This window comes from Coregonus clupeaformis, chromosome 24 (genome assembly GCF_020615455.1).
Source record: "Coregonus clupeaformis isolate EN_2021a chromosome 24, ASM2061545v1, whole genome shotgun sequence".
Taxonomy (NCBI): Eukaryota; Metazoa; Chordata; class Actinopteri; order Salmoniformes; family Salmonidae; genus Coregonus; species Coregonus clupeaformis.
The window spans coordinates 42,418,091-42,441,393 of NC_059215.1; the positions used below are offsets into that span (position 1 = coordinate 42,418,091).

At 44.6% G+C, this 23,303-nt stretch overlaps 1 protein-coding gene across 1 annotated transcript; it reads left to right on the forward strand.

Annotated features, from left to right (window-relative positions):
* Positions 1-1,693: 1,693 nt before the first annotated feature.
* On the forward strand, positions 1,694-17,305 carry LOC121538546 (transcription initiation factor TFIID subunit 4). The gene is made up of 16 exons (XM_041846667.2): positions 1,694-2,259; positions 2,434-3,207; positions 5,557-5,711; positions 8,751-8,873; positions 8,966-9,103; positions 9,194-9,316; positions 9,432-9,521; positions 9,630-9,875; positions 10,220-10,352; positions 11,695-11,809; positions 11,925-12,094; positions 13,794-13,924; positions 14,590-14,715; positions 14,872-14,928; positions 15,087-15,206; positions 15,358-17,305. Exons 1-16 carry the CDS (start codon positions 2,013-2,015, stop codon positions 15,520-15,522), a joined length of 2,913 nt encoding a protein of 970 aa, XP_041702601.1. The 5' UTR covers positions 1,694-2,012; the 3' UTR covers positions 15,523-17,305.
* The last annotated feature ends 5,998 nt before the right edge of the window (positions 17,306-23,303 follow it).

The window sequence follows — 23,303 nt, forward strand, 5'->3', positions numbered from 1 at the left end:
TAACACCAACAGCTCTAATTCGCTCACGAAACAGTAATTCATGAATATCTAAATGCATATCCCCATGAAAATGATTGCGATCAATCAAATGATTGGCATGGAGATGTGAAGAATTACACTACATGACCAAAAGTATGTGAACACCTGCTTGTTGAACATCTCATTCCAAAATCATGGGCATTAATATGGAGTTGGTCCCCCCTTTGCTGCTATAACAGCCCACTCTTCTGGGAAGGCTTTCAACTAGATGTTGGAACATTGCTGCGGGTACTTGCTTCCATTCAGCCACAAGAGCATTAGTGAGATCGGGCACTGATGTTGGCCGATTAGGCCTGGCTCGCAGTCAGCGTTCCAAGTCATCCCAAAGTTGTTCGATGGGGTTGAGGTCAGGGCTCTGTGCGTTCCAGTCAAGTTCTTCCACACCAGTCTCGACAAACCATTTCTGTATGGACCTCGCTTTGTGCACGGGGGCATTGTCATGCTGAAACAGGAAAGGGCCTTCACCAAACTGTTGCCACAAAGTTGGAAGCACAGAATCGTCTAGAATGTCATTGTATGCTGTAGCGTTAAGACTTCCCTTCACTGGAACTGAGGGGCCTAGCCCGAACCATGAAAAACAGCCCCAGACAATTATTCCACCTCCACCAAACTTTACAGTTGGCACTATGCATTGGGGCAGGTAGTTTTCTCCTGGTATCCGCCAAAACCAGATTTGTCCGTCAGACTGCCAGATGGTGAAGCATGATTCATCACTCCAAAGAACGCGTTTCCACTGCTCCAGAGTCCAATGGCGGCGAGCTTTACAACGAACAGTTACTGTGCTGATGTTGCTTCCAGAGGCAGTTTGGAACTCGGTAGTGAGTGTTGCAACCCGAGGACAGATGATTTTTACGCGCTATGCGCTTCAGTGGTCCCGTTCTGTGAGCTTGTGTGGCCTATCACTTCCCGGCTGAGCCGGTGTTGCTCCTAGACGTTTCCACTTCACAATAAGAGCACTTACAGTTGACTGGGGCAGCTCTAGCAGGGCTGAAATTTGACGAACTGACTTGTTGGAAAGATGGTATCCTATGACGGTGCCACGTTGAAAGTAACTGAGCTCTTCAGTAAGGGCATTCTACTGTCAATGTTTGTATATGGAGATTGCATAGCTGTGTGCTCGATTTTATACACCGGTCAGCAACCGGTGTGGTTGAAATAGCTGAATCCACTAATTTGAAGTGGTGTCCACATACTTTTGTATATATAGTGTATCATTCACTATTGAGTGATTATGGCCTATTTTGAAATTATGTAGCCTATACCTAACGTAGTGTTTGAGGGTATTACAAATATAAAATGTTCTTTAGACAATATGTGTGGGCTTAGGCAGACTTTGCAATTGGAGGATGTCTTTTAATGAATACTCTATAATGATACGTTGATTTTGGAAATTATGACGTCATTTATATATTTTTTGCGCTCCCTCACTTAAAAAAGAGCACTACACCACTGATAAAGTCCCACTCTTTCTGAATTCACCCTAGGCCTATAGCACAACTTCAATCTCTAACGCGTGAATACAGAAATGTAAAACAAATTACATTATATGTCTTTATTGTCCTGCATAGCTCAGTGACAGACAGCGGGGCACGCAGCTGGCTGCCTAGTTCTATTTGACAGTCAGCAGCAAGCGCATGATATGCGCCCTCGTGCGTGTGGTAACAGCAGTTGTCGGACAGAACTGCAAAAACAACGCAGCCATTTTGAGTCGAGAATAAAAACTCAAAAGAGCAAAGAAATCACATTAATGCTCTACAATGTATCAAAATAAGTACAATCGGTAACATCTCGTGTGGTTAGTTTCCATTTGGCAATCCTATCTGTACTGTCGTCCCAATTTTTCGTCCGCGCTATCTCATCCGGCTGGAATTCCAAAATGCAATTTAAAACCATTTATCCCAAGCTTTAAATCTAGCAATAACCAATCAGAGCACCCGGAATCCGATGTCAGTGACGGAGTATCCAATCGGCGCATGCGTCTCACGAGCGAGCGTAGCAGGGTAAAGATGGCGGCGGGCTCGGATTTGCTGGATGATGTTTTCTTCAACACTGAGGTGGACGAGAAAGTAGTTAGTGATCTAGTTGGATCTTTGGAGTCTGAGCTCACCGGATCGGGTCGCGGAAACTCTGCAGTCAGGATACAGGCTGCCGCAAATCACATCGGCAACTCCAATGTCCAGGACAGCAAAATGGGACTTTCACAAGAGCTTGCTAAACCAGGTAACGCGTAAAATATAGCTTTAGCTGCTGACTCTGGTTAGCAAATTTTTGTCACGTAATTTTTCCTGTTTGCGTATCTTTTAGCCACACCATTTGACAAAACTCTTGCTTATACACATGTTCAATTTATATATATTTGATATTTCCCTTTCTCTCATGTTTCCTCTGCTGTAGGGACTAGCGTCCAAGGGGGTGTCATTAATAGTACGAGGTCCACCATGGATACAGCGGCGGGAACGACGGCTGCGGGCTCGAGCATGACAGCCGGACACAGTCAGAGTAAGACGGGGACAGCCGGTGGTGTGTTAACAGTGGTTCCCGATCACCGGGAAGGGATAGGAAAAACTGGGGCGGCTGGTGTTGTACAAACTTTAAATGGAAGTAACGTTGTAATAAACTCTCATAATTTGGTGAGCTCGGCAAGCAGCACAGTGCCCGCCGTCACGGTTGTCAACAACGGACCAGGCTCCGTGGTCAAAGGAAACGTAATCTTACCCTCAACTTCCAGCACTGTCATTCAAACCTCTCTAATGCACAATGCTGTCACTTCAACTGTAATATCGTCTCAGCCGTCTGTTCTAAACAGTGTGCCCACTGTCACGCTCGTGAGGCCGCCTATGCAAAACCCCGGAACAGTCACATCGCAGAGCGGGAGAAATACCTTTCTGACATCAACTGTCAACGTCGCCCACCCTGCATGTTCAGGAGCACAAGTCAACAAGTCGGAGACGCCAAAAACGATCATACAAACGACAGCACAGGTGACGGGGACGACGACAGCAGCTTTAGGGAAAAGCCCGGTTTTACAAAATGTAAGGACCTCCATCCCATCGACTATTGCTACCAGTCCTGGTGGGATAAGGGCGATCGCGCCTCAGGTGTTGGCCCCAATACTTCCGCAGCCCCAACAGAATGCTCCAAACATCCAAAACATTCAGCTCCCCCCAGGTAACTTTTCTATTCTCAGTTGATATTGCATAGCTGATTCATTTAAGCATGTTTTCATGTAGCCAATTATGTCAGTGAGCCACAGTGAGTGGAGAAGGGATACAATGCATCTTGCTGGCAGCGTTTCAAGGCTCTATGTGATGAACATGAACTTTGTTGCAAATTTATGGCTAGCATTTGTAAACTCATGTCAGCTACAGTTGTCATCGCTGTGGCACACAGATGAGCCTTTTGTTTGTTTATCATACAAACTGACCAGTTGCTATACTGTACTCCATCCCAGTCTCTTGTGCATGTGTTTTGCTGTCCATTGTTCATGCTCCTCCAGCACTCTGTGACCTGTGGGAACATTCTATTGATTCTGTACTTGTTTTGCCTGTAAAAGCAGATTAGTGTTGTGCTGTTCTCTGTTGTGAGGTCCTGATAGCACACATACAGTTGAAGTCGGAAGTTTACATACACTTAGGTTGGAGTCATTAAAACTAGTTTTTCAACCACTCCACAAATTTCTTGTTAAAAAAACTATAGTTTTGGCAAGTCGGTTAGGACATCTACTTTGCGCATGACACAAGTAATTTTTCTATCAATTGTTTACAGACAGATTATTTCACTTATAATTCACTGTATCACAATTCCAGTGGGTCAGAAGTTTACATACACTAAATTGACTGTGTCTTTAAACAGCTTGGAAATTTTCAGAAAATGATGTCATGCCTTTAGAAGCTTCTGATAGGCTAATTGACATCATTTGAGTGAATTGGAGGTATACCTGTGGATGTATTTCAAGGCCTACCTTCAAACTCAGTGCCTCTGCTTGACATCATGGGAAAATCAAAATAAATCAGCCAAGACCTCAGAAAAGAAATTGTAGACCTCCACATATCTGGTTCATCCTTGGGAGCAGTTTCCAAACGCCTGAAGGTACCACGTTCATCTGTACAAACAATAGTACGCAAGTATAAACACCATGGACCACGCAGCCGTCATACCGCTCAGGAAGGAGACGCGTTCTGTCTCCTAGAGATGAATGTACTTTGGTGCGAAAAGTGCGAATCAATCCCAGAACAACAGGATCTTGTGAAGATGCTGGCGTAAACAGGTACAAAAGCATCTATATCCACAGTAAAACAAGTCCTTTATCGACATAACCTGAAAGGCCGCTCAGCAAGGAAGAAGCCACTGCTCCAAAACCACCATAAAAAAGCCAGACTACGGTTTGCAACTGCACATGGGGACAAAGATTGTACTTTTTGGAGAAATGTCCTCTGGTCTGATGAAACAAAAATAGAACTGTTTGGCCATATTGACCATCGTTATGTTTGGAGGAAAAGGGGGGACGCTTGTAAGCCGAAGAACACCATCCCAACCGTGAAGCACGGGGGTGGCAGCATCATGCTGTGGGGATGCTTTGCTGCAGGAGGGACTGGTGCACTTCACAAAATAGATGGCATCATGAGGAAGGAAAATTATGTGGATATATTGAAGCAACATCTCAAAACATCAGTCAGGAAGTTAAAGCTTGGTCACAAATGGGTCTTCCAAATGGACAATGACCCCAAGCATACTTCCAAAGTTGTGGCAAAATGGCTTAAGGACAACAATGTCAAGGTATTGGAGTGGCCATCACAAAGCCCTGACCTCAATCCTATAGACAATCTGTGGGCAGAACTGAAAAAGCGTGTGTGAGCAAGGAGGCCTACAAACCTGACTCAGTTACACCAGCTCTGTCAGGAGGAATGGGTCAAAATTCACCCAACTTATTGTGGGAAGCTTGTGGAAGGCTACCTGACACGTTTGACACAAGTTAAAGTGTATGTAAACTTCTGACCCACTGAGAATGTGTTGAAAGAAATAAAAGCTGAAATAAATAATTCTCTCTGCTATTATTCTGACATTTCACATTCTTAAAATAAAGTGGTGATCCTAACTGACCTAAGACAGGGAAGTTTTACTAAGATTAAATGTCAGGAATTGTGAAAAACAGAGTTTAAATGTATTTGTCTAAGGTGTATGTAAACTTCTGACTTCAACTGTACATGGACCCACTATCAAGGGGCACACTGACACTATAGTGCATCATGTAACCTAGTTGCAAGCATGTGTCATTTTCTGTTGGAACTGCATGTCTCACAGTTTCTGTCTAACAATGCTATCCACCATTAAGCGCTCCGCTGATAGTTGAGTTTTAGTGACAATTACTTTTTATTGTATCACTTTTCTGCCAAGAGTGGCCAAATATTTTCTAAGCAAACAATGCTTTAGAAGATATTCAATTGTCACGTATTTAGCGAGTCTGTCTGTTGATCTATGACCCCTGTTTGACCCCTCCATGCCCTCTGCCCTGTGCAGGGATGGTGTTGGTGCGCAGTGAGAGTGGGCAGCTGTTAATGATCCACCAGCAGACCCTGGCCCAGATGCAGGCTCAATCCCAGTCCCAGAGCGCCATGACCCCACGGCCAGCCACCCCCACCAGCACTCCCCCTGTCCAGATCACCTCTGTACAGGTACACACACACACTGAAACTGTAAATCATGTCTTAGCTCCAGGGATGGAGAGATCAGTGTGATTGAATAAAGACGGATGAAAGCGAGAGAGGTGAACTCCTGGAGCCGTTTGCAACAATTGGGCGTAAAAAAGTTGTATTTAAATGCTATGTCGGGCATAGCTACGTCTTTGGGATCAGAATTTACATCTGTTGCACCAACCAAAAATAAGACTAGTCCGGCGTAAGTAATGCGCATTCATGATGATGGTTGCTAGGCAGCGACAGTGGCAGTTATAAACTTTGCGAGGCATGTCCTATCACTTCGCAAAGCCCACCACTATGCATGCAAGTTTTCTTAACCACAACTGGATGGATTATTATTATTTTTTAAACATTTTTTGTCATTTAGCAGACGCTCTTATCCAGAGCGATTTACAGTTAGTGAGTGCATACATTTTCATACTGGCCCCCCGTGGGAATCGAACCCACAACCCTGGCGTTGCAAGCGCCATGCTCTACCAACTGAGCTACACAGGGCGCTGTAATCAATAATTACTGTGGGAATGAATATCACTGAATGACTAAAATATTGGAATAAAGTCGGCTAATGCCATAGAAGGCATTTATCATATTGTTGCTTACTGAAACTCTCAAAGTTGTCCAACCGTTTTAAATACTTTAAAGCAATAGCTGTATGTGGTCAACCATAATTTCAGCACCTTAATGATTGGGACAGTGTTGTCGCGGCACTTTGAGACAAGCGTGGGGACTCCTCTTGATAAATCAATCAATGTCAGATTTTTGTTTTCACGGAATCTCCATTTGGATATTTGGTTACAATTAGGCTGGGAAAATGTTTGCCAAATTGAGTGTTCATGATGATAATCTTTAGTCTAGTTTGCTCGTCTAACAGTGTTGTCATAATATTTTGTTATTATGCTGTGTAGCCGTACAACAGGTGGATTATTCTGCTCTTTACTCGTGTAGTAGCCTAGGCTATATCCCGACTAAAAGCCCTTGACTTGTCTGATAATCAATCAGTATGATTTTGTTTCAATCTCCGTCTGTATGTTTGGTTAATTGGTTTCTGTCTGGGCAAATAAGTGGGGGTGGCAGATCATCTATTCGTTTGCTAATATCTGATCAGACACATTTAGCATGCTATAATGTAGCATAAATCAAGTGTATTATGTAGCTATTGACTTGCGCATAGGCAACATGAAAAGCCTGCGTAGGTTGTGAAATATGAACACGAGACTCGCATCATTTTGATAATATAGATTGCTGTTATTTTCTGTGCATATCATGAATGAAGATCGTCCCAATTTAGCGCCCTACGACTGCGCCCTGCTAGTCGTAGAATCTACTCCCAGGCGTAGCTCATACAGTGGGGAAAAAAAGTATTTAGTCAGCCACCAATTGTGCAAGTTCTCCCACTTAAAAAGACGAGAGAGGCCTGTAATTTTCATCATAGGTACATGTTAACTTTGACAGACAAAATGAGGAAAAAATATCCAGAAAATCACATTGTAGGATTTTTAATGAATTTATTTGCTAATTATGGTGGAAAATAAGTATTTGGTCAATAACAAAAGTTTCTCAATACTTTGTTATATACCCTTTGTTGGCAATGACACAGGTCAAACGTTTTCTGTAAGTCTTCACAAGGTTTTCACACACTGTTGCTGGTATTTTGGCCCATTCCTCCATGCAGATCTCCTCTAGAGCAGTGATGTTTTGGGGCTGTCGCTGGGCAACACGGACTTTCAACTCCCTCCAAAGATTTTCTATGGGGTTGAGATCTGGAGACTGGCTAGGCCACTCCAGGACCTTGAAATGCTTCTTACGAAGCCACTCCTTCGTTGCCCGGGCGGTGTGTTTGGGATCATTGTCATGCTGAAAGACCCAGCCACGTTTCATCTTCAATGCCCTTGCTGATGGAAGGAGGTTTTCACTCAATCTCACGATACATGGCCCCATTCATTCTTTCCTTTACACGGATCAGTCGTCCTGGTCCCTTTGCAGAAAAACAGCCCCAAAGCATGATGTTTCCACCCCCATGCTTCACAGTAGGTATGGTGTTCTTTGGATGCAACTCAGCATTCTTTGTCCTCCAAACACGACGAGTTGAGTTTTTATCAAAAAGTTATATTTTGGTTTCATCTGACCATATGACATTCTCCCAATCCTCTTCTGGATCATCAAAATGCACTCTAGCAAACTTCAGACGGGCCTGGACATGTACTGGCTTAAGCAGGGGGACACGTCTGGCACTGCAGGATTTGAGTCCCTGGAGACGTAGTGTGTTACTGATTGTAGGCTTTGTTACTTTGGTCCCAGCTCTCTGCAGGTCATTCACTAGGTTCCCCCGTGTGGTTCTGGGATTTTTGCTCACCGTTCTTGTGATCATTTTGACCCCATGGGTTGAGATCTTGTGTGGAGCCCCAGATCGAGGGAGATTATCAGTGGTCTTGTATGTCTTCCATTTCCTAATAATTGCTCCCACAGTTGATTTCTTCAAACCAAGCTGCTTACCTATTGCAGATTCAGTCTTCCCAGCCTGGTGCAGGTGTACAATTTTGTTTCTGGTGTCCTTTGACAGCTCTTTGGTCTTGGCCATCGTGGAGTTTGGAGTGTGACTGTTTGAGGTTGTGGACAGGTGTATTTTATACTGATAACAAGTTCAAACAGGTGCCATTAATACAGGTAACGAGTGGAGGACAGAGGAGCCTCTTAAAAAAGAAGTTACAGGTCTGTGAGAGCCAGCAATCTTGCTTGTTTGTAGGTGACCAAATACTTATTTTCCACCATAATCCTACAATGTGATTTTCTGGATTTCTTTTTCTCAATTTGTCTGTCATAGTTGACGTGTACCTATGATGAATATTACAGGCCTCTCATCTTTTTAAGTAGGAGAACTTGCACAATTGGTGGCTGACTAAATACTTTTTTTCCCCACTGTAGAAGGGCTACACCCTTCTGGTGCAGCAGGTATAATTTTTAAGACCAACTGGTGCAACCGGCCCCAGAACCCTTGTCCTTTCCTCTTTCCTGTAGGCTCCAGGGATGCCCCTCATGGCCCGACAGGTGACCCCCACCACCGTCACTAAGCAGGGCTCCCCTGCTCAGAGCACTGTCCAGGCCACCACCACCCTCCAGAGGCCTCCTGTACTACAGCAGGTAGATACACACCTCATCCCCCTCTTCTCTCCTCTTTAATTATCCCCCCAGTCTTATTTCATCCCCTGCTCACTTTGTTCCATCTCCTGTAGAACACCATTATGCTGGGTGGGGCAGCTGCCACCCCAAGTCAGGCCCCAGTGCAGCCTGGCTCGGCAGCAGCAGCAGTCACCCAGCGAGCAGGGACTCCCGGAACTACTGGGGCACCAGGAACTCCCACTACCATTACGGTGAGACAATACTCCTCTACTCCCTCCCTCCTGCATTTATCTACTCCTAAATGGTCATGCAAGGGTTTTTACTCATGTGTATGTGTGTAGGAGACCCTGGAGAACGTGAAGAAATGCAAGAACTTCCTTTCAACGCTGATCAAGCTGGCATCCAGCGGGAAGCAGTCATCTGAGACCACGGCCAGCGTCAAGGACCTGGTCAAGAGCCTGTTGGTACGCCTGTCTGGCCGTCTGTGTCTGTTTCTCTTGTCTCTCTCTTGCGCTCGCTCTTACTCTTTTTCTCACTCTGTCTTTCTACATTGATGTCTGTGTTTTTCTGCCACCGCAGGAGGGTAAGATTGAAGCGGAGGAGTTCACCAGTCGGTTATACCGGGAGCTCAACTCCTCTCCTCAGCCATATCTTGTGCCTTTCCTCAAGGTGAGACTTATGTAGCTAGCTATACACTCGCAACCCAAACAAATACAAGTGGCCAGAAGATGCAATATAGATGAGGGAATGACCTGTGCTCTCCCTCCCCATCTCCAGAGGAGTCTCCCTGCACTGCGTCAGATGACCCCAGACTCGACAGCCTTCATTCAGCAGAGCCAGCTGCCCCAGGCCAGCGCCCAGCCTGCCTCCTCCTCCACGGCCCTGACTTCTGTGGTGCTGGGGGGCACGGCCGCCGCACAGAGACCCCCTCTTAACAGCACCACCAGCCCCGGGGCCAAGGGGACCCTGCACCAGTCCCCTGTCATCAGCCTGGCCCAGACACCTCACAGCAAGCCTGGCCTGGTATACTATATCCTAATGATACTCCACTCAGTGTTTCCCCTATCGTATTGGCAGGGGGCCTTGATGTCTTCGTGTCACATGAAGTCTGTATGACTGTATGTTATGTTGAAGGATGACCCCAAGTGTATCACCTGTTTCACACTACATGGCAAAGCTGAGCTGCACTGGGCTGGCCTGGTTACCCATCCACCATAATTGCTGGAACCATGTTAGAAAGGACAATGTTAAAAATAAATACCTGAGCCTGCACAGTAAGGTTCAGGTCTGCTCTATTATGTGAATCAGGCATACGTCTGTTTTATACCTCTCTTTCTCTCTCTCTCGCTCTCTGTGTGTGTGTGTAGATGGTGCCCCAGCAGCAGGGGGCGATGGCGAGTCCTCAGGTAACTCTGGCCCAGGCGCCCATGGTTACTCTCCGAGGCCAGCCCCACAGTCGCATCATGGGACAGCCGCAGGTGGTCAAACAGCTACAAACAGGTTTGTATTGTCTGCTTAACTGTGTCATGCCTTTGTGTTTGATGTGCGTGTTTGTGTACTTCTACATGAAAATGTCAGCTATTTCTCGAACAAAAACATAATTTATACAAAGGATAACATAACTAATACCTAAATCTTATTTCAGATTAACCTAGTGCTTTCATATACCATCACTGTATAATACGGCTACTGTGCAGGATTGGAGCTTTTCTGTGTTAGGTATTTTTCCACTGGGAGTCTCTGGGGCAAACACGCTCAGTGTGACCAATGGCAGTGAGCAGTGTCGATGATAAAATGCATCAGACAGAAGTGTTCTGCCGGCTGCTATTAGCTAGTGGAGACAGTAGTAATCTGTGTGTGTGTGGTGTGCTTGTATTACTGTCCTCCTGGGAACCTGAAATCCTCAAAAGTCCCCACAAGGAAAATTCTACCTCGTGGGGACATTTCTCAGGTCCCCACGATGACAAAGGCTACTTAAGGCATAGGGGTTAGGTTTAGAATAGGGGTTTGGGGTTAAGGCAGAGGCGTTTTAAAATTGTTGGGGAACATTTTTCATTTTTTTAAATTCTACTAGCCACCTAGCAATTTTACGAAGTTGGCTTTAGCTAGCCCAGATAGGTTACCAATCTCCCAACCTCATAACTAGCTACCAAGAAGCCATTTCAGGCTATTAATCAAATTAGAGTAGCTAGCTTGTCTAACTATCTCAGCTGGCATGGCTGCTGGTAAGGTTGGTAGACTTGAGAAAAGCAAGCAATAACTAAATGTACTGAATAAGACTCTCATTCCTTTCTATCTTTTACCCAGATTTTAGCAGAGAAGCATATACTTAGATTACCACCAGTCAGTAAGATACAGACAGCTCAATAAAAATGCTTAGATATGCAGAAAAAGAAACATATTTTCAACATCGAATTAAGCATAATGATTATGGCTCTAGATTGCAGTTTGAAAAATGCAAAATTCTCCAACTTCTACCCCGAGCCATCCTTAGATTTTTGGGGTGCATGACGCACCTGGGTTAAGGTAAGGGTTAGGGGAAAATATCATTTTGAATGGAAATACACTTTAGGTCCCCCACAAGGATAGTAGAACTGTGTGTGTTCGTTCACTGGACTGTATGGAAACATCTGTGAAATGTGTTCTTCCACCATCTCTCTTCCTCTTGATCTCAGCTTCTCTCTTCTGCTCACAGCAAATATACCAAGAAAAAGTTAATTATTTATTGATGTGTAATGATACATTATACAATATGAAAGGCTGAGGAGGCTGTGTAAAGGTAGTGTCTGCCTGTTATCTAACTGTTCCTTTCCTCCCCCGTCTCTCTGTGTCTCTATCTCAGTTCCTGTAGTGAAACAAGCTCTAGCATCAGGGGCCAAGGGAACACTGGGGCTCCAGTCTATGCTCTCTGTTGCACAGAAGAACAAGCTGAAGGAGGCAAGCGGAGGAACCTTCAAGTAAGCTAAGCCACGCACACATAGACATGCATGCACAAAGTGAAAAAGAGTCCTTATAAACAGTTATCCTTCTCTTTCTCTCCTTTCCCCTTCTTTCCCTGTCTCCCTCATCCAGGGATGATGATGACATTAATGACGTGGCCTCCATGGCTGGAGTCAACCTGTCAGAGGAGAGCGCCCGTATCCTGGCAACCAACTCTGAGCTGGTCGGCGCGGTGACCCGCTCCTGTAAGGACGAGGCCTTCCTCTACACCTCCTCACTAACCCGGAGAGTACAGGAGATCGGTGAGACACACGCCACATACAGTGCATTCGGAAAGTATTCGGACCCCTCGACTTTTTCAACATTTTATTACGTTACAGCCTTATTCTAAAATTGATTTTTTTTTAAAATTCTCTCATCAATCTACACACAATACCCAATAATGACAAAGCAAAAACAGGTTTTTAGAAATGTTTGCAAATGTATAAATACATAAAATGTATAAATATTACAATTGCATAAGTATTCAGACCCTTCACTCAGGACTTTGTTGAAGCACCTTTGGCAGCGATTACAGCCTAGAGTCTTCTTGGGTATGACGCTACAAGCTTGGCACTCCTGTATTTGGGGAGTTTCTCCCATTCTTCTCTGCAGGTCCTCTCAAGCTGTTAGGTTGGATGGGGAGCGTCGCTGCACAGCTATTTTCCGGTCTCTCCAGAGATGTTCGATAGGGTTCAAGTCCGGGCTCTGGCTGGGCCACTTAAGGACATTCAGAGACTTGTCCCGAAGCCACTCCTGCGTTGTCTTGGCTTTGTGCTTTGGGTCATTGTTCTGTTGGAAGGTGAAACTTCGTCCCAGTCTGAGGTCCTGAGCGCTCTGGAGCAGGTTTTCATCAAGGATCTCTCTGTACTTTGCTCCGTTCATCTTTCCCTCCATCCTGACTAGTCTCCCAGTCCCTGCTGCTGAAAAACATCCCCACAGCATGATGCTGCCACCACTGTGCTTCACTGTAGGGATGGTGCCAGGTTTCCTCCAGACGTGACGCTTGGCATTCAGGCCAAAGAGTTCAATCTTGGTTTCATCAGACCAGAGAATCTTGTTTCTCATGGTCTGCAAGTCCTTTAGGTGCCTTTTGGCAAACTCCAAGTGGGCTGTCATGTGCCTTTTCCTGAGGAGTGGCTTCCGTCTGGCCACTCTACCATAAAGGCCTGATTGGTAGAGTGCTGCAGAGATGGTTTTCCTTCTGGAAGGTTCTCCCATCTCCACAGAGGAACTATGGAGCTCTGTCAGTGTGACCATCGGCTTCTTGGTCACCTCCCTGACCAAGGCTCTTCTCCCCCAATTGCTCAGTTTGGCCGGACGGCCAGCTCTAGGAAGTGTGTTGGTGGTTCCAAACTTCTTCCATTTAAGAATGATGGGGGCCACTGTGTTCTTGGGGACCTTCAATGCTGCAGAAATGTTTTGGTACCCTTCCCCAGATCTGTGCCTCGACACAATCCTGTCTCGGAGCTCTACGGACAATTCCTTCGACCTCATGGCTTGGTTTTTTCTCTGACATGTACTCTCAACTGTGGGACCTTATATAGACAGGTGTGTGCCTTTCCAAATCATGTCCAATCAATTAAATGTACCACAGGTGAACTCCAATTAAGTTATAAAAACATCTCAAGAATGATCAATGGAAACAGGATGCACCTGTGCTCAATTTTGAGTCTCATAGCAAAGGGTCTGAATACTTATGTAAATAAGGTATTTCTATTTGTTATTTTTAATACATTTGCTAAAATGTATTATGTCATTATGGGGTATTGTGTGTGTAGATTGATGAGGATTTGTTAAAAATGTAATCAGTTTTAGAATGAGGCTGTAACGTAACAAAATGTGGAAAAAGTCAAGGGGTCTGAGTACTTTCCGAATGCACTGTACACGCACTCATGCACACACACACACATTCTGTACCTAAAATCTCTTAACATCTCCTGTTCCCTTGTGTTGTAACAGGTAGGAGGTTTGGGGTGACTGACCTGGGGCCAGAGGTTATCAACTACGTTTCCCATGCTACACAGCAGCGGCTGCAGAACCTGCTGGAGAAAGTGACGGAGGTGGCGCAGCAGAAAAACATCACCTTCAAGGTGAGAGAACACAGCTTCTGTGGGTGTTGGCGTGAAGGAGGTTCACGAGTTCTTAAATGAGCTATTAAAGTTCTATGTTTTATTCTGTCTACTGGGTTGTCATCCTTGTTGTTCCTAGCCTTTCATCTTCAAAAAGTGCTGAAGGGCCTCCCGAGTGGCGCAGAGGTCTAAGGCACTGCATCGCAGTGCTAGAGGCGTCACTAAAGACCCGGGTTCTATCCCAGGCTGTGACCGGGAGACCCATGAGGCGGCACACATTTGGCCCAGCATCGTCCGGGTTAGGGGAGGGTTTGGCCGGCCGGGATGTCCTTGTCCCATCGCTTTCTAGCGACTACTTGTGGCAGGCCGGGCGCATGCACGCTGACTACGGTTGCCAGCTGTACGGTGTTTCCGTACACATCGGTGCGGCTGGCTTCCGGGTTAAGCGAGCAGTGTGTCAAGAAGCAGTGCGGCTTGGCAGGGTCGTGTTTCGAAGGATGCATTGCTCTCGACCTTCACCTCTCCCGAGTCCGTACGGGAGTTGCAGCGATGGGACAAGACTGTAACTACCAATTGGGGAGAAAAAGGGGTAGAAAGTACCGAAAAAGTGCTGAAATAAATGTCTGATGCCCATGATAATATATTTTTAATCATTATTTCTCTCCACCCCTCTCTCTCTCCTTCAGGAGGATGATAAGTATGAACAGGTGAGTGATGTGCGAGCCCAGCTGAAGTTCTTTGAACAGCTGGATCAGATGGAGAAACAGAGGAAGGAGGAGCAGGAGAGGGAGATCCTGATGAAGGCTGCTAAGGTAACTAACTCGCCACCAGAGGCATTGATACGCTAACCATAGAAATGTGGAGGGGCAACTTCAACCATATTACATAGTGGTTTGTGCCATCTAGTGGTCATATACTGTAAGTGCCAGTAGTGTTGATCGTGAATCCGTGCCTCTTTCCTCCCCCAGTCTCGATCGCGGCAAGAGGACCCAGAGCAGCTTCGGCTCAAACAGAAGGCCAAAGAGGTGAGAGCGATTGTGTGGCTGTATACAGAGTGTGTATAGCATTAGTGTATTATGTTGTATGCGAATGAATTGTAGTGTTTCTCATACTCTTTGAGTGTCTCAGTCTTCAAGCACAGGAGCGTTGTATGTGTTATGCCTGTTCCCTGTGTGTGTTCTAGATGCAGCAGCAGGAGCTGAATCAGATCAGGCAGAAGGAGGCCAACATGACGGCCCTGGCAGCCATCGGCCCCAGGAAGAAACGGAAAATGGACTCCCCTGTCAGCGGAGCCGGGGCTGAGGTAGAGGATCATAACCAAACATAGACCAGTACTCTGGGCTCGATCGTTGACTATGTATTGCGCTTAACAAAGCGAACCAAATTCTTTGGTTATTGAAGATCAACATGAACTTTCCTTTCTCCGTCTCCCCCTCCCTCCTCCCTCTCTGTAGGGCTCTGGCTCTGGTCCCTCTTTGTCAGGTGGGTCCAGTAGCGGAGGCTCCAGACCTCAGCGCCAGCGCATCACCAGGGTCAACCTCAGGGACCTGCTCTTCTGTCTGGAGAATGAGAGGGAAACCAGCAGCTCGCACCTGCTCTACAAAGGCTTCCTCAAATAACACACAGAGAGACCAGTCTCGCCCAGTAACAATTCCAGAGAGACAAGACATTGAGAGAAACCAGTCACTCTGATGCACCTGACGCAGTCTCCAATAACCTCCCCAACAGATAAGAGAAACCAGCCACTCCCAATAGTACCTCTCTTATAGGGCCAAATGGACCAGCTACACTTGATGGCGGCACCTCCTCTTCTGTGCTCTCCTACAATCATGACCTCCTGGGGGAAAGGCAGACCAGCGGCACCTGGAGTATTAATATTCAGCCGAGCCCTACACGCCCTCCTCAAAGAGAGACCAGGTGAGGTGGTGGGACTGACCTCTGACTAGCGCCTCTCACACTTCTGTAGGGACCAGCTACTGGCAACCTGGTCCCCTCCCATAAACTGCCACCTGGTGCCCTGGAGGGGAAATTCTCCTATTTGTGAGGTCTCCTTTGGGTCTGGAAACATCCTCATTCACAGTAGGTACATAGCTTTTGCATCCTTTAACCTCATGCAAGAGGCCTATATGATTAGACATTTATAAAGAACCCCAGTGAGGAGGACCCTTTTAACACGGTTAACGAACAAATGTACAAAACTGCAGTAGTAACGTCAAATCCCTGACGATACAGAAACTCTGGGCCTTTTGTTGGGGGATACATTTTATTTGTCCTATTTTATAGTCATTCATTCTAGTGCTATTGCCTGTGTATTTTTTTTAACGTGACTGATACAAGTGTTCTGCTGAGTTGCCTTCTTACCAAAATAAGCCATATGAATCAGACATGTCTAACTCCCTAGAACTCTGATAACATAACAGGACCTCTACTTGTTATTCAGTAAATTCTCCACTGAGTTTTTAGGCTTTGTTTGATTTCTGTTTTAGTATCTCTTCCCGTGTGCTTTTGTGTTTTGACTTTGTTTTGAATCAGTTATTATGATTATGTCAACATGTCTGTTGAAAAGATAATGTACATGTAAACGCACGCAATCTTGCGCTCACACACACAGTCTAATTTATGTTGCACTTGTAACATCCTATGGAAAGTCTGTCAATCACAGTTAGATTTTTACTGGTAAAATCATATGTTTTTACCAGTAGACTGTGGGGGGGAAAGGATAAACATTAACAGGTTTATGAATAGTTTTATTTTCAAAAGAGGCATGTAAAATAATTTACAGTAATTTAATTGTTGATGCAACAATGCAAAGTGAGACTGAGACGTTGAGGCAAAGTTGACAATAGATAGCCTATTTATGATTGTGTGATAGAATGCAGAAAATAGACTGAATACGGACTGCACCCCCCGACTGTTTTTTTAATCAAGCCGTCGGTCAGAGGGATACACCCACTTTATATATATATATATTTTTTAAATATATTTTTTAATGCACATACTAATTGGTTGTTTCTTAAGGTTTTGGATGGTAGTGTATGAAATAATGTATATTGATGAAACCTTTCTAACTGTACATACTTCAGTTGGCCTTTTGTTAGGTCTATCAATAGAAGATGAATTCTCTCTTCTCAACATTGTTTTTCTCTCTGCTAATCAATCAGTATTGATATGTTTTTATACCATCGCCCCTGGCAACTGTTACACACCTTTCCCTCTGTCCATTTTCTATCATAGAACACAGTTTTCAGTGAAAAACTGAAGTATATTCTGTAAATATAATATACATTTTGCACAGCCACTTGTTAATATGTAAATACTCTAATTGAAAGAAAGATGTTTAATGGTGATTGTTTATAGAGGATTGAGAGCGAATGATCTCCTTCATTAAAAAGTGAAAAATAAGTGATGATGTGCTGTATGTCTTTCTGCCTGGGCACAGTGGGTGGATCTTGCTTAAACCCTTCCCAATGCCTGCATTTATAGTTTGTCTTATACATTGGCTACCTACTGTATTAACCCAGAGACAGATGGGCTACAATGATATGATGAGGGTTGTTTTTTTTAAACTGTTCCTTATTTAAAGTGCAGTACATAGTTCTCTCAGAGGAGGGCACTATTGTATCACTAAATCTCTACATCCCTCAAACTGTGGTCAATCTCAGAAAACCACATCCATTTGCGTGGCGTCTTTGGGAGTAAGATCGATATTGCCGCCTTAATGTAATACTAGTCGGAAGTAGGAAACTCAAAAATGTCCAACTTGCTAACTGGTTGTAGTTATACACGTGCCGCATTCAACCAGTTCGCAAGTCGGACATTTCAGAGTTTCCTAGTTCCGGCTAGCACGTGAACACGGCATATGTGGACATGGTCCAAGTCAATAGAGCCAATAGAGCCAAAGTCACACTCACATGTGACTGGAGTTCAGTTCACAAAGTGAAAATCCCATGGGGAGCATTTTGAGATGATACAAAAATGTTTATAAGCTGAATGCCTGTGGATATGACTGGTCATTTCCTAGAGTGATTTTTTCCCATTCCACCCCTGCATATGCCTCTATCAGCACAGTAGCCTTCGGAGCATACCGTCAGTTTCCCAACCCTCCACCTAGCACAGTAACAACAGCAAAAAATATAAGCTTAGGCTGCCAGACTGATAGGAGATTTTATGAGCAAGCCAAGCAGCACCAGGAGTCATGTCTCCTGGCTGTACTCCGGCTCCAGTGACTTGAGAATGCAGGCTGTTGATCTGTAGGTACACACCGCTGGATTACTCCCACACACACAGAGTTGGGCAGCTCAGCGAGGGCTCACAGGAAAGCACACCAAGTCATGTCCCTGTTTCAGACAGTGTGGATATGAGGTTTATGGAGTTGTTTGATTCTGTTCACTCTGCAGACAGTAGGTGCCTGTGAAACCCTGTGTCTTCATCCAGTCTATATCCCTTACAAGAATAGCATTGAAGTCTACCCTAATACAAATATGTTCATCCTTTCTGAGTAATCATACATATTACCTTTTACGTATCTAACCTCATTGGCCAGGACTTCTCAATGAATGCTGGGTGAGACATATGGGAGAGAGCATCCTGACTGACAGAAATACATTAGCAGGTTGAATCACCAAGCAGCCAAATCCCTCTGAGCAGCGGGACTGAGCGAGAGAGAGACTAGTTTGTTTGGATAGATCCCTACTGATGACTCTCATCCATAGAGCAGTTCTTTATCAGTGGGAGAGGATTAGACAGCGATAGTCTTTAGTACACACACATGCGTGCATACCACACATGTACACACACACACCTCCTGTGAGATTAGCACTAGCACTATGAAATTGATATATCATACGTACTGATCATAGCCAAGGGATTGAGAGAGAGAGGGCTCAGAGCTTCAATGTCGCAGGCTTTGATGTTCGTCATTGCCTCAAGGGAGGGATCGGAATGGAGGGAACACCTGCTCGTACAGTCTGCATCCCAAGAACACACACTGACTTTATGCTACGTAACAGAGACAAACAAATAAACACACTTGCCGTATCTCAAATAAACTTTACATGGTTTTGACATCAGTTAAGATGAGGACTGTACACACACTAGCAGTTTTACATCTTCACATTCTAAAAAAACGAAGTCCTCAAGGGATTTCTATTCATGGTGTCCTTTTATTAACACAGTTGCACTGCAAAACATACATATGTCTTCTTGATTGTTGCTCAACCTGAGCTACCATCATAGAAACAACAACAACATCAATAGAGTGTCATCAACTGGGCCGTCCCTTGCTGCTGCATGCTTAGAATGCTAAGTCGCTGTGGATTTTCTCTCTGTTTGTTCTCAGAAAGAGAGAGCAAGAGAGAGGGAAGGAAGAAAGAAAGAACATCTAGGAGGAGTGGAAGTCCCTTAGGGCCCCAGAAACAACCTCTGCGCGTAATTGAACAAATTAGCCATGAACAGCTGTTACCTGTTAAAATGACCCGCTTTCATTTTATCGCCGTGGACAAGAGGTCTGATTAGCATCTGCACGCTACAGCTGTCAGGTATTCTGATTAGCTCGCCCATTCCTGCTTTCAATATATCATGACAAACATAATTACCTCGACATCTCTTTTTATGGATTCGACAAATCGCCAGGCGCACCGAGCATGCCAAGTGTCCATCAATTATAGCCTCAGTCTGCCGGTAGGCTCTCCACTCCGAACCGTCGGGTTGACTTTGTTAAGCGGTTTCCATTAAGGGAGAATAAGGCCTGGAATGTTAGACATATTAGGACCTCATGTTGCCTCCTATGTTGCATGTCTGAGAGGAGACAGAGAGGAGAATGGTACAGCGTTTTAAGGTTAAACTGTGACACGTGTATGGTACAGTTGGTGGGAAACCAGGATGGCATGATGGCTAGCCTTGGCCTACACATGGTTCCCAACATGGTGATTGCAGCTGTTGATTCTGTTGTGATTTCAATGTAGAGTACATTTTCCCTGTTGTTAGAGCAGCAAACACTCAAAAATCTCTTGTCCAAAACCTGGTAATAGACATATGCCTAATGTGATAATATAAGCCTTTCTCTAGGCCTTTCATTACAGGTAGGTCCATGGTTAAGCCTACCGAGGAGCGGTTTATTCGAGACTGAAGTGATTTTGTGCAATAATAATATGCCATTTAGCAGACGCTTTTATCCAAAGCGACTTACAGTCATGCGTGCATAATTTTTTTTGTGTATGGGTGGTCCCGGGGATCGAACCCACTACCTTGGCGCTACAAGCGCCGTGCTCTACCAGCTGAGCTACAGAGGACCACAAGGGTATGTCTGCAGAAACACAGCAATGCTGTTTGATTGGTTTGTGACTCAAGTCCCATCAGAACACAGACAACCCTCAGTTGATTAGCTACTTTCCTCGCTCGTAGAGATTTAGCTGCTTTTGCTGGATATTGTAAACTTTCTCTCTCATTGCCATCAAATTGTCTCGAAAGTTTAGAAAATATATTCCGCCACAATACATCGGGTGCTACCATTACTGTTCCCACACCGTGGCTGTACTGCTCTGTAGTGAAGAGGCCTCTTGTTGAATAACTCATGGCTCAGAAGATATGACACTGTGTGTCTGTGATGGAATACTCAACAGCAGGAAATACAATGACATTATCTGCAAATCAAAAATACTAAGTAAAAAAATATATCCACCACCTCGTGGTTGTCATTCCATCCACTGATTGATTTTGGCTTTCCAGTAATCTCTGTGAGCTGAATATGAAATGTTTGTTTTTGAGGAAGAATTTCCTCAGCCAGAGATATAGCCACAAAATACTATGTGCAATTTTAACATGGACACATACAGTGCCGTCAGAAAGTATTCATACCCCTTGAATTATTCCACATTTTGTTGTGTTACAGCCTAAATTCAAAATGAATTTTTTTAAAAATTCAGCCATCTACACACACTACCCCATAATAACAAAGTGAAAACATGTTATCTGAAATTATTGCTAAACTATTGAAAATGAAATACAGAAAAATCACATTTACATACACTGACCAAAGATATTTTAGACACCTGCCCGTCAAACATCTCATAAAAAAATCATGGGTATTAATACGGAGTTGGTCCCCCCTTTGCTGCTATAACAGCCTCCACTCTTCTGGGAAGGCTTTCCACTAGATGTTGGAACGTTGCTGCAGGTACTTACTTCCATTCAGCCACAAGCGCATTAGTGAGGTCGGGCACTGATGTTGGGCGATTAGGCCTGGCTCGCAGTCGGTGTTCCAATTCATCCCAGAGGTGTTCGATGGGGTTGAGGTCAGGGCTCTGTGCAGGCCAGTCAAGTTCTAACACACCAATCTCGACAAACCATTTCTATATGGACCTCAATTTGCGCACGGGGCATTGTTATGCAGAAACAGGAAAGGGCCTTCCCCAAACTGTTGCCACAAAGTTGGAAGCACAGAATCGTCTAGAATGTAATTGTATGCTATAGCGTTAAGATTTCCCTTCACTGGAACTAAGGGGCCTAGCCTGAACCATGAAAAACAGCCCCAGACCATTATTCCTCCCTCACCAAACTTTACAGTTGGCACTATGCATTGGGGCAAGTAGCGTTCTCCTAGCATCCACCAAACCCAGATTTGTCCGTCGGACTGCCAGATGGTGAAGCGGGATTCATCACTCCAGAGAATGCATTTCCACTGCTCCAGAGTCCAATGGTGGCAAACTTTACACCACTCTAGCCGACGCTTGTGTACGGCAACTCGGCCATGGAAACCCATTTCATGAAGCTCCCGAAGGAACAGTTATTGTGCTGATGTTGCTTCCAGAGGCAGTTTGGAACTCGGTAGTGAGTGTTGCAACTGAGGACAGCGGTCCCGTTCTGTGAGCTTGTGTGTCCTACCACTTCGCGGCTGAGCCGGTGTTGCTCCTAGACATTTTCACTTCACAATAACATCACTTACAGCTCTGACAAACTGAATTGTTGGAAAGGTGGCATCCTTTGACAGTGCCACGTTGAAAGTCACTGAGCTCTTCAGTAAGGCCATTCTACTGCCAATGCTTGTCTATGGAGATTGCATGGCTGTGTGCTCGATTTTATACACCTGTCAGCAATGGGTGTTGCTGAAATGGCTGAATCCACTAATTTGAAGGGGTCAATACTTTGCAGAAGCACCTTTGGCAGTGATCATAGCTGTAAGTCTTTCTGGGTATGTTTCTAAGAGCTTTGCTCACCTGGATTGTACAATATTTGCACATTATTCTTTGAAAGATTATTCAAGCTCTGTCAAGTTGGTTGTTGATCATTGCTAGACAGACATTACGAAGTCTTGGCATAGATTTAAGTCAAAACTGTAACTAGGCCACTCAGGAACATTCAATGTCATCTTGGTAAGCAACTCTAGTGTATATTTGGCCTTGTGTTTTAGGTTATTGTCCTGCTGAAAGATACATTTGTCTCCCAATGTCTGTTGGACTTTGATGTCCTTAAGCCATTTTGCCACAACTTTGGAAGTATGCTTGGGGTCATTGTCCATTTGGAAGACCCATTTGCAACCAAGCTTTAACTTCCTGACTGATGGCTTGAGATGTTGCTTCAATATATCCACATAATTTTCCTTCCTCATGATGCCATCTATTTTGTGAAGTGCACCAGTACCTCCTGTAGCAAAGCACCCCCACAGCATGATGCTGCCACCCCCGTGCTTCACAGTTGGGATGGTGTTCTTCGGCTTGCAAGCCAACCCCCTTTTTCCTCCAAACATAACAATGGTCATTATGGCCAAACAGTTCTATTTGTGTTTCATCAGACCAGAGGACATTTCTCCAAAAAGTACGATCAAAAAGTACGATCTTTATCTTTGATCAGAAGCTTCTAAAGCCATGACATAATTTCCTGGAATTTTCCAAACTGTTTAAAGGCACAGTCAACTTAGTGTATGTAAACTTCTGACCCACTGGAATTGTGATACAGTGAATTATAAGTTAAATAATCAGTCTGTAAACAATTGTTGGAAAAATTACTTGTGTCATGCACAAAGTAGATGTCCTAACCGACTTGCCAAAACTATAGTTTTTTTAACAAGAAATTTGTAAAGTGGTTGAAAAACAAGTTTTAATGACTCCAACCTAAGTGTATGCAAACTTCTGACTTCAACTGTACATGTCTTCAGCACTGGCATTCTTTTTCAAAAAGTGGACTAAAATAATTCCAATCCCGATTAAAATGCAATGGCTTTTTCCTTTTTGAGCTGGCTTTAGGACCATGCAGAGTATTGCTAGGATAGCAGCTGCCAGCCTCTGCACCTTTTCTGTCACTTTTAGAAAGCAGAGGGCAGAGACAGTGCCATTTGCTTTGCCGGTCAGCTGTTTAGGCAGTGCGCTGTTTGCTTTGAATTTGATGTCGGCATTTGAATTTGGCC

Excerpts from the sequence above, each read along its gene's own strand:
- LOC121538546 (XM_041846667.2), top strand. The coding sequence starts at position 2,013 with ATGCGTCTCACGAGCGAGCGTAGCAGGGTAAAGATGGCGGCGGGCTCG. Across the intron at positions 9,522-9,629 it reads ATCTTGTGCCTTTCCTCAAG|AGGAGTCTCCCTGCACTGCG; the intron begins GTGAGACTTATG and ends CCCCATCTCCAG. Across the intron at positions 14,929-15,086 it reads TCAAACAGAAGGCCAAAGAG|ATGCAGCAGCAGGAGCTGAA; the intron begins GTGAGAGCGATT and ends TGTGTGTTCTAG.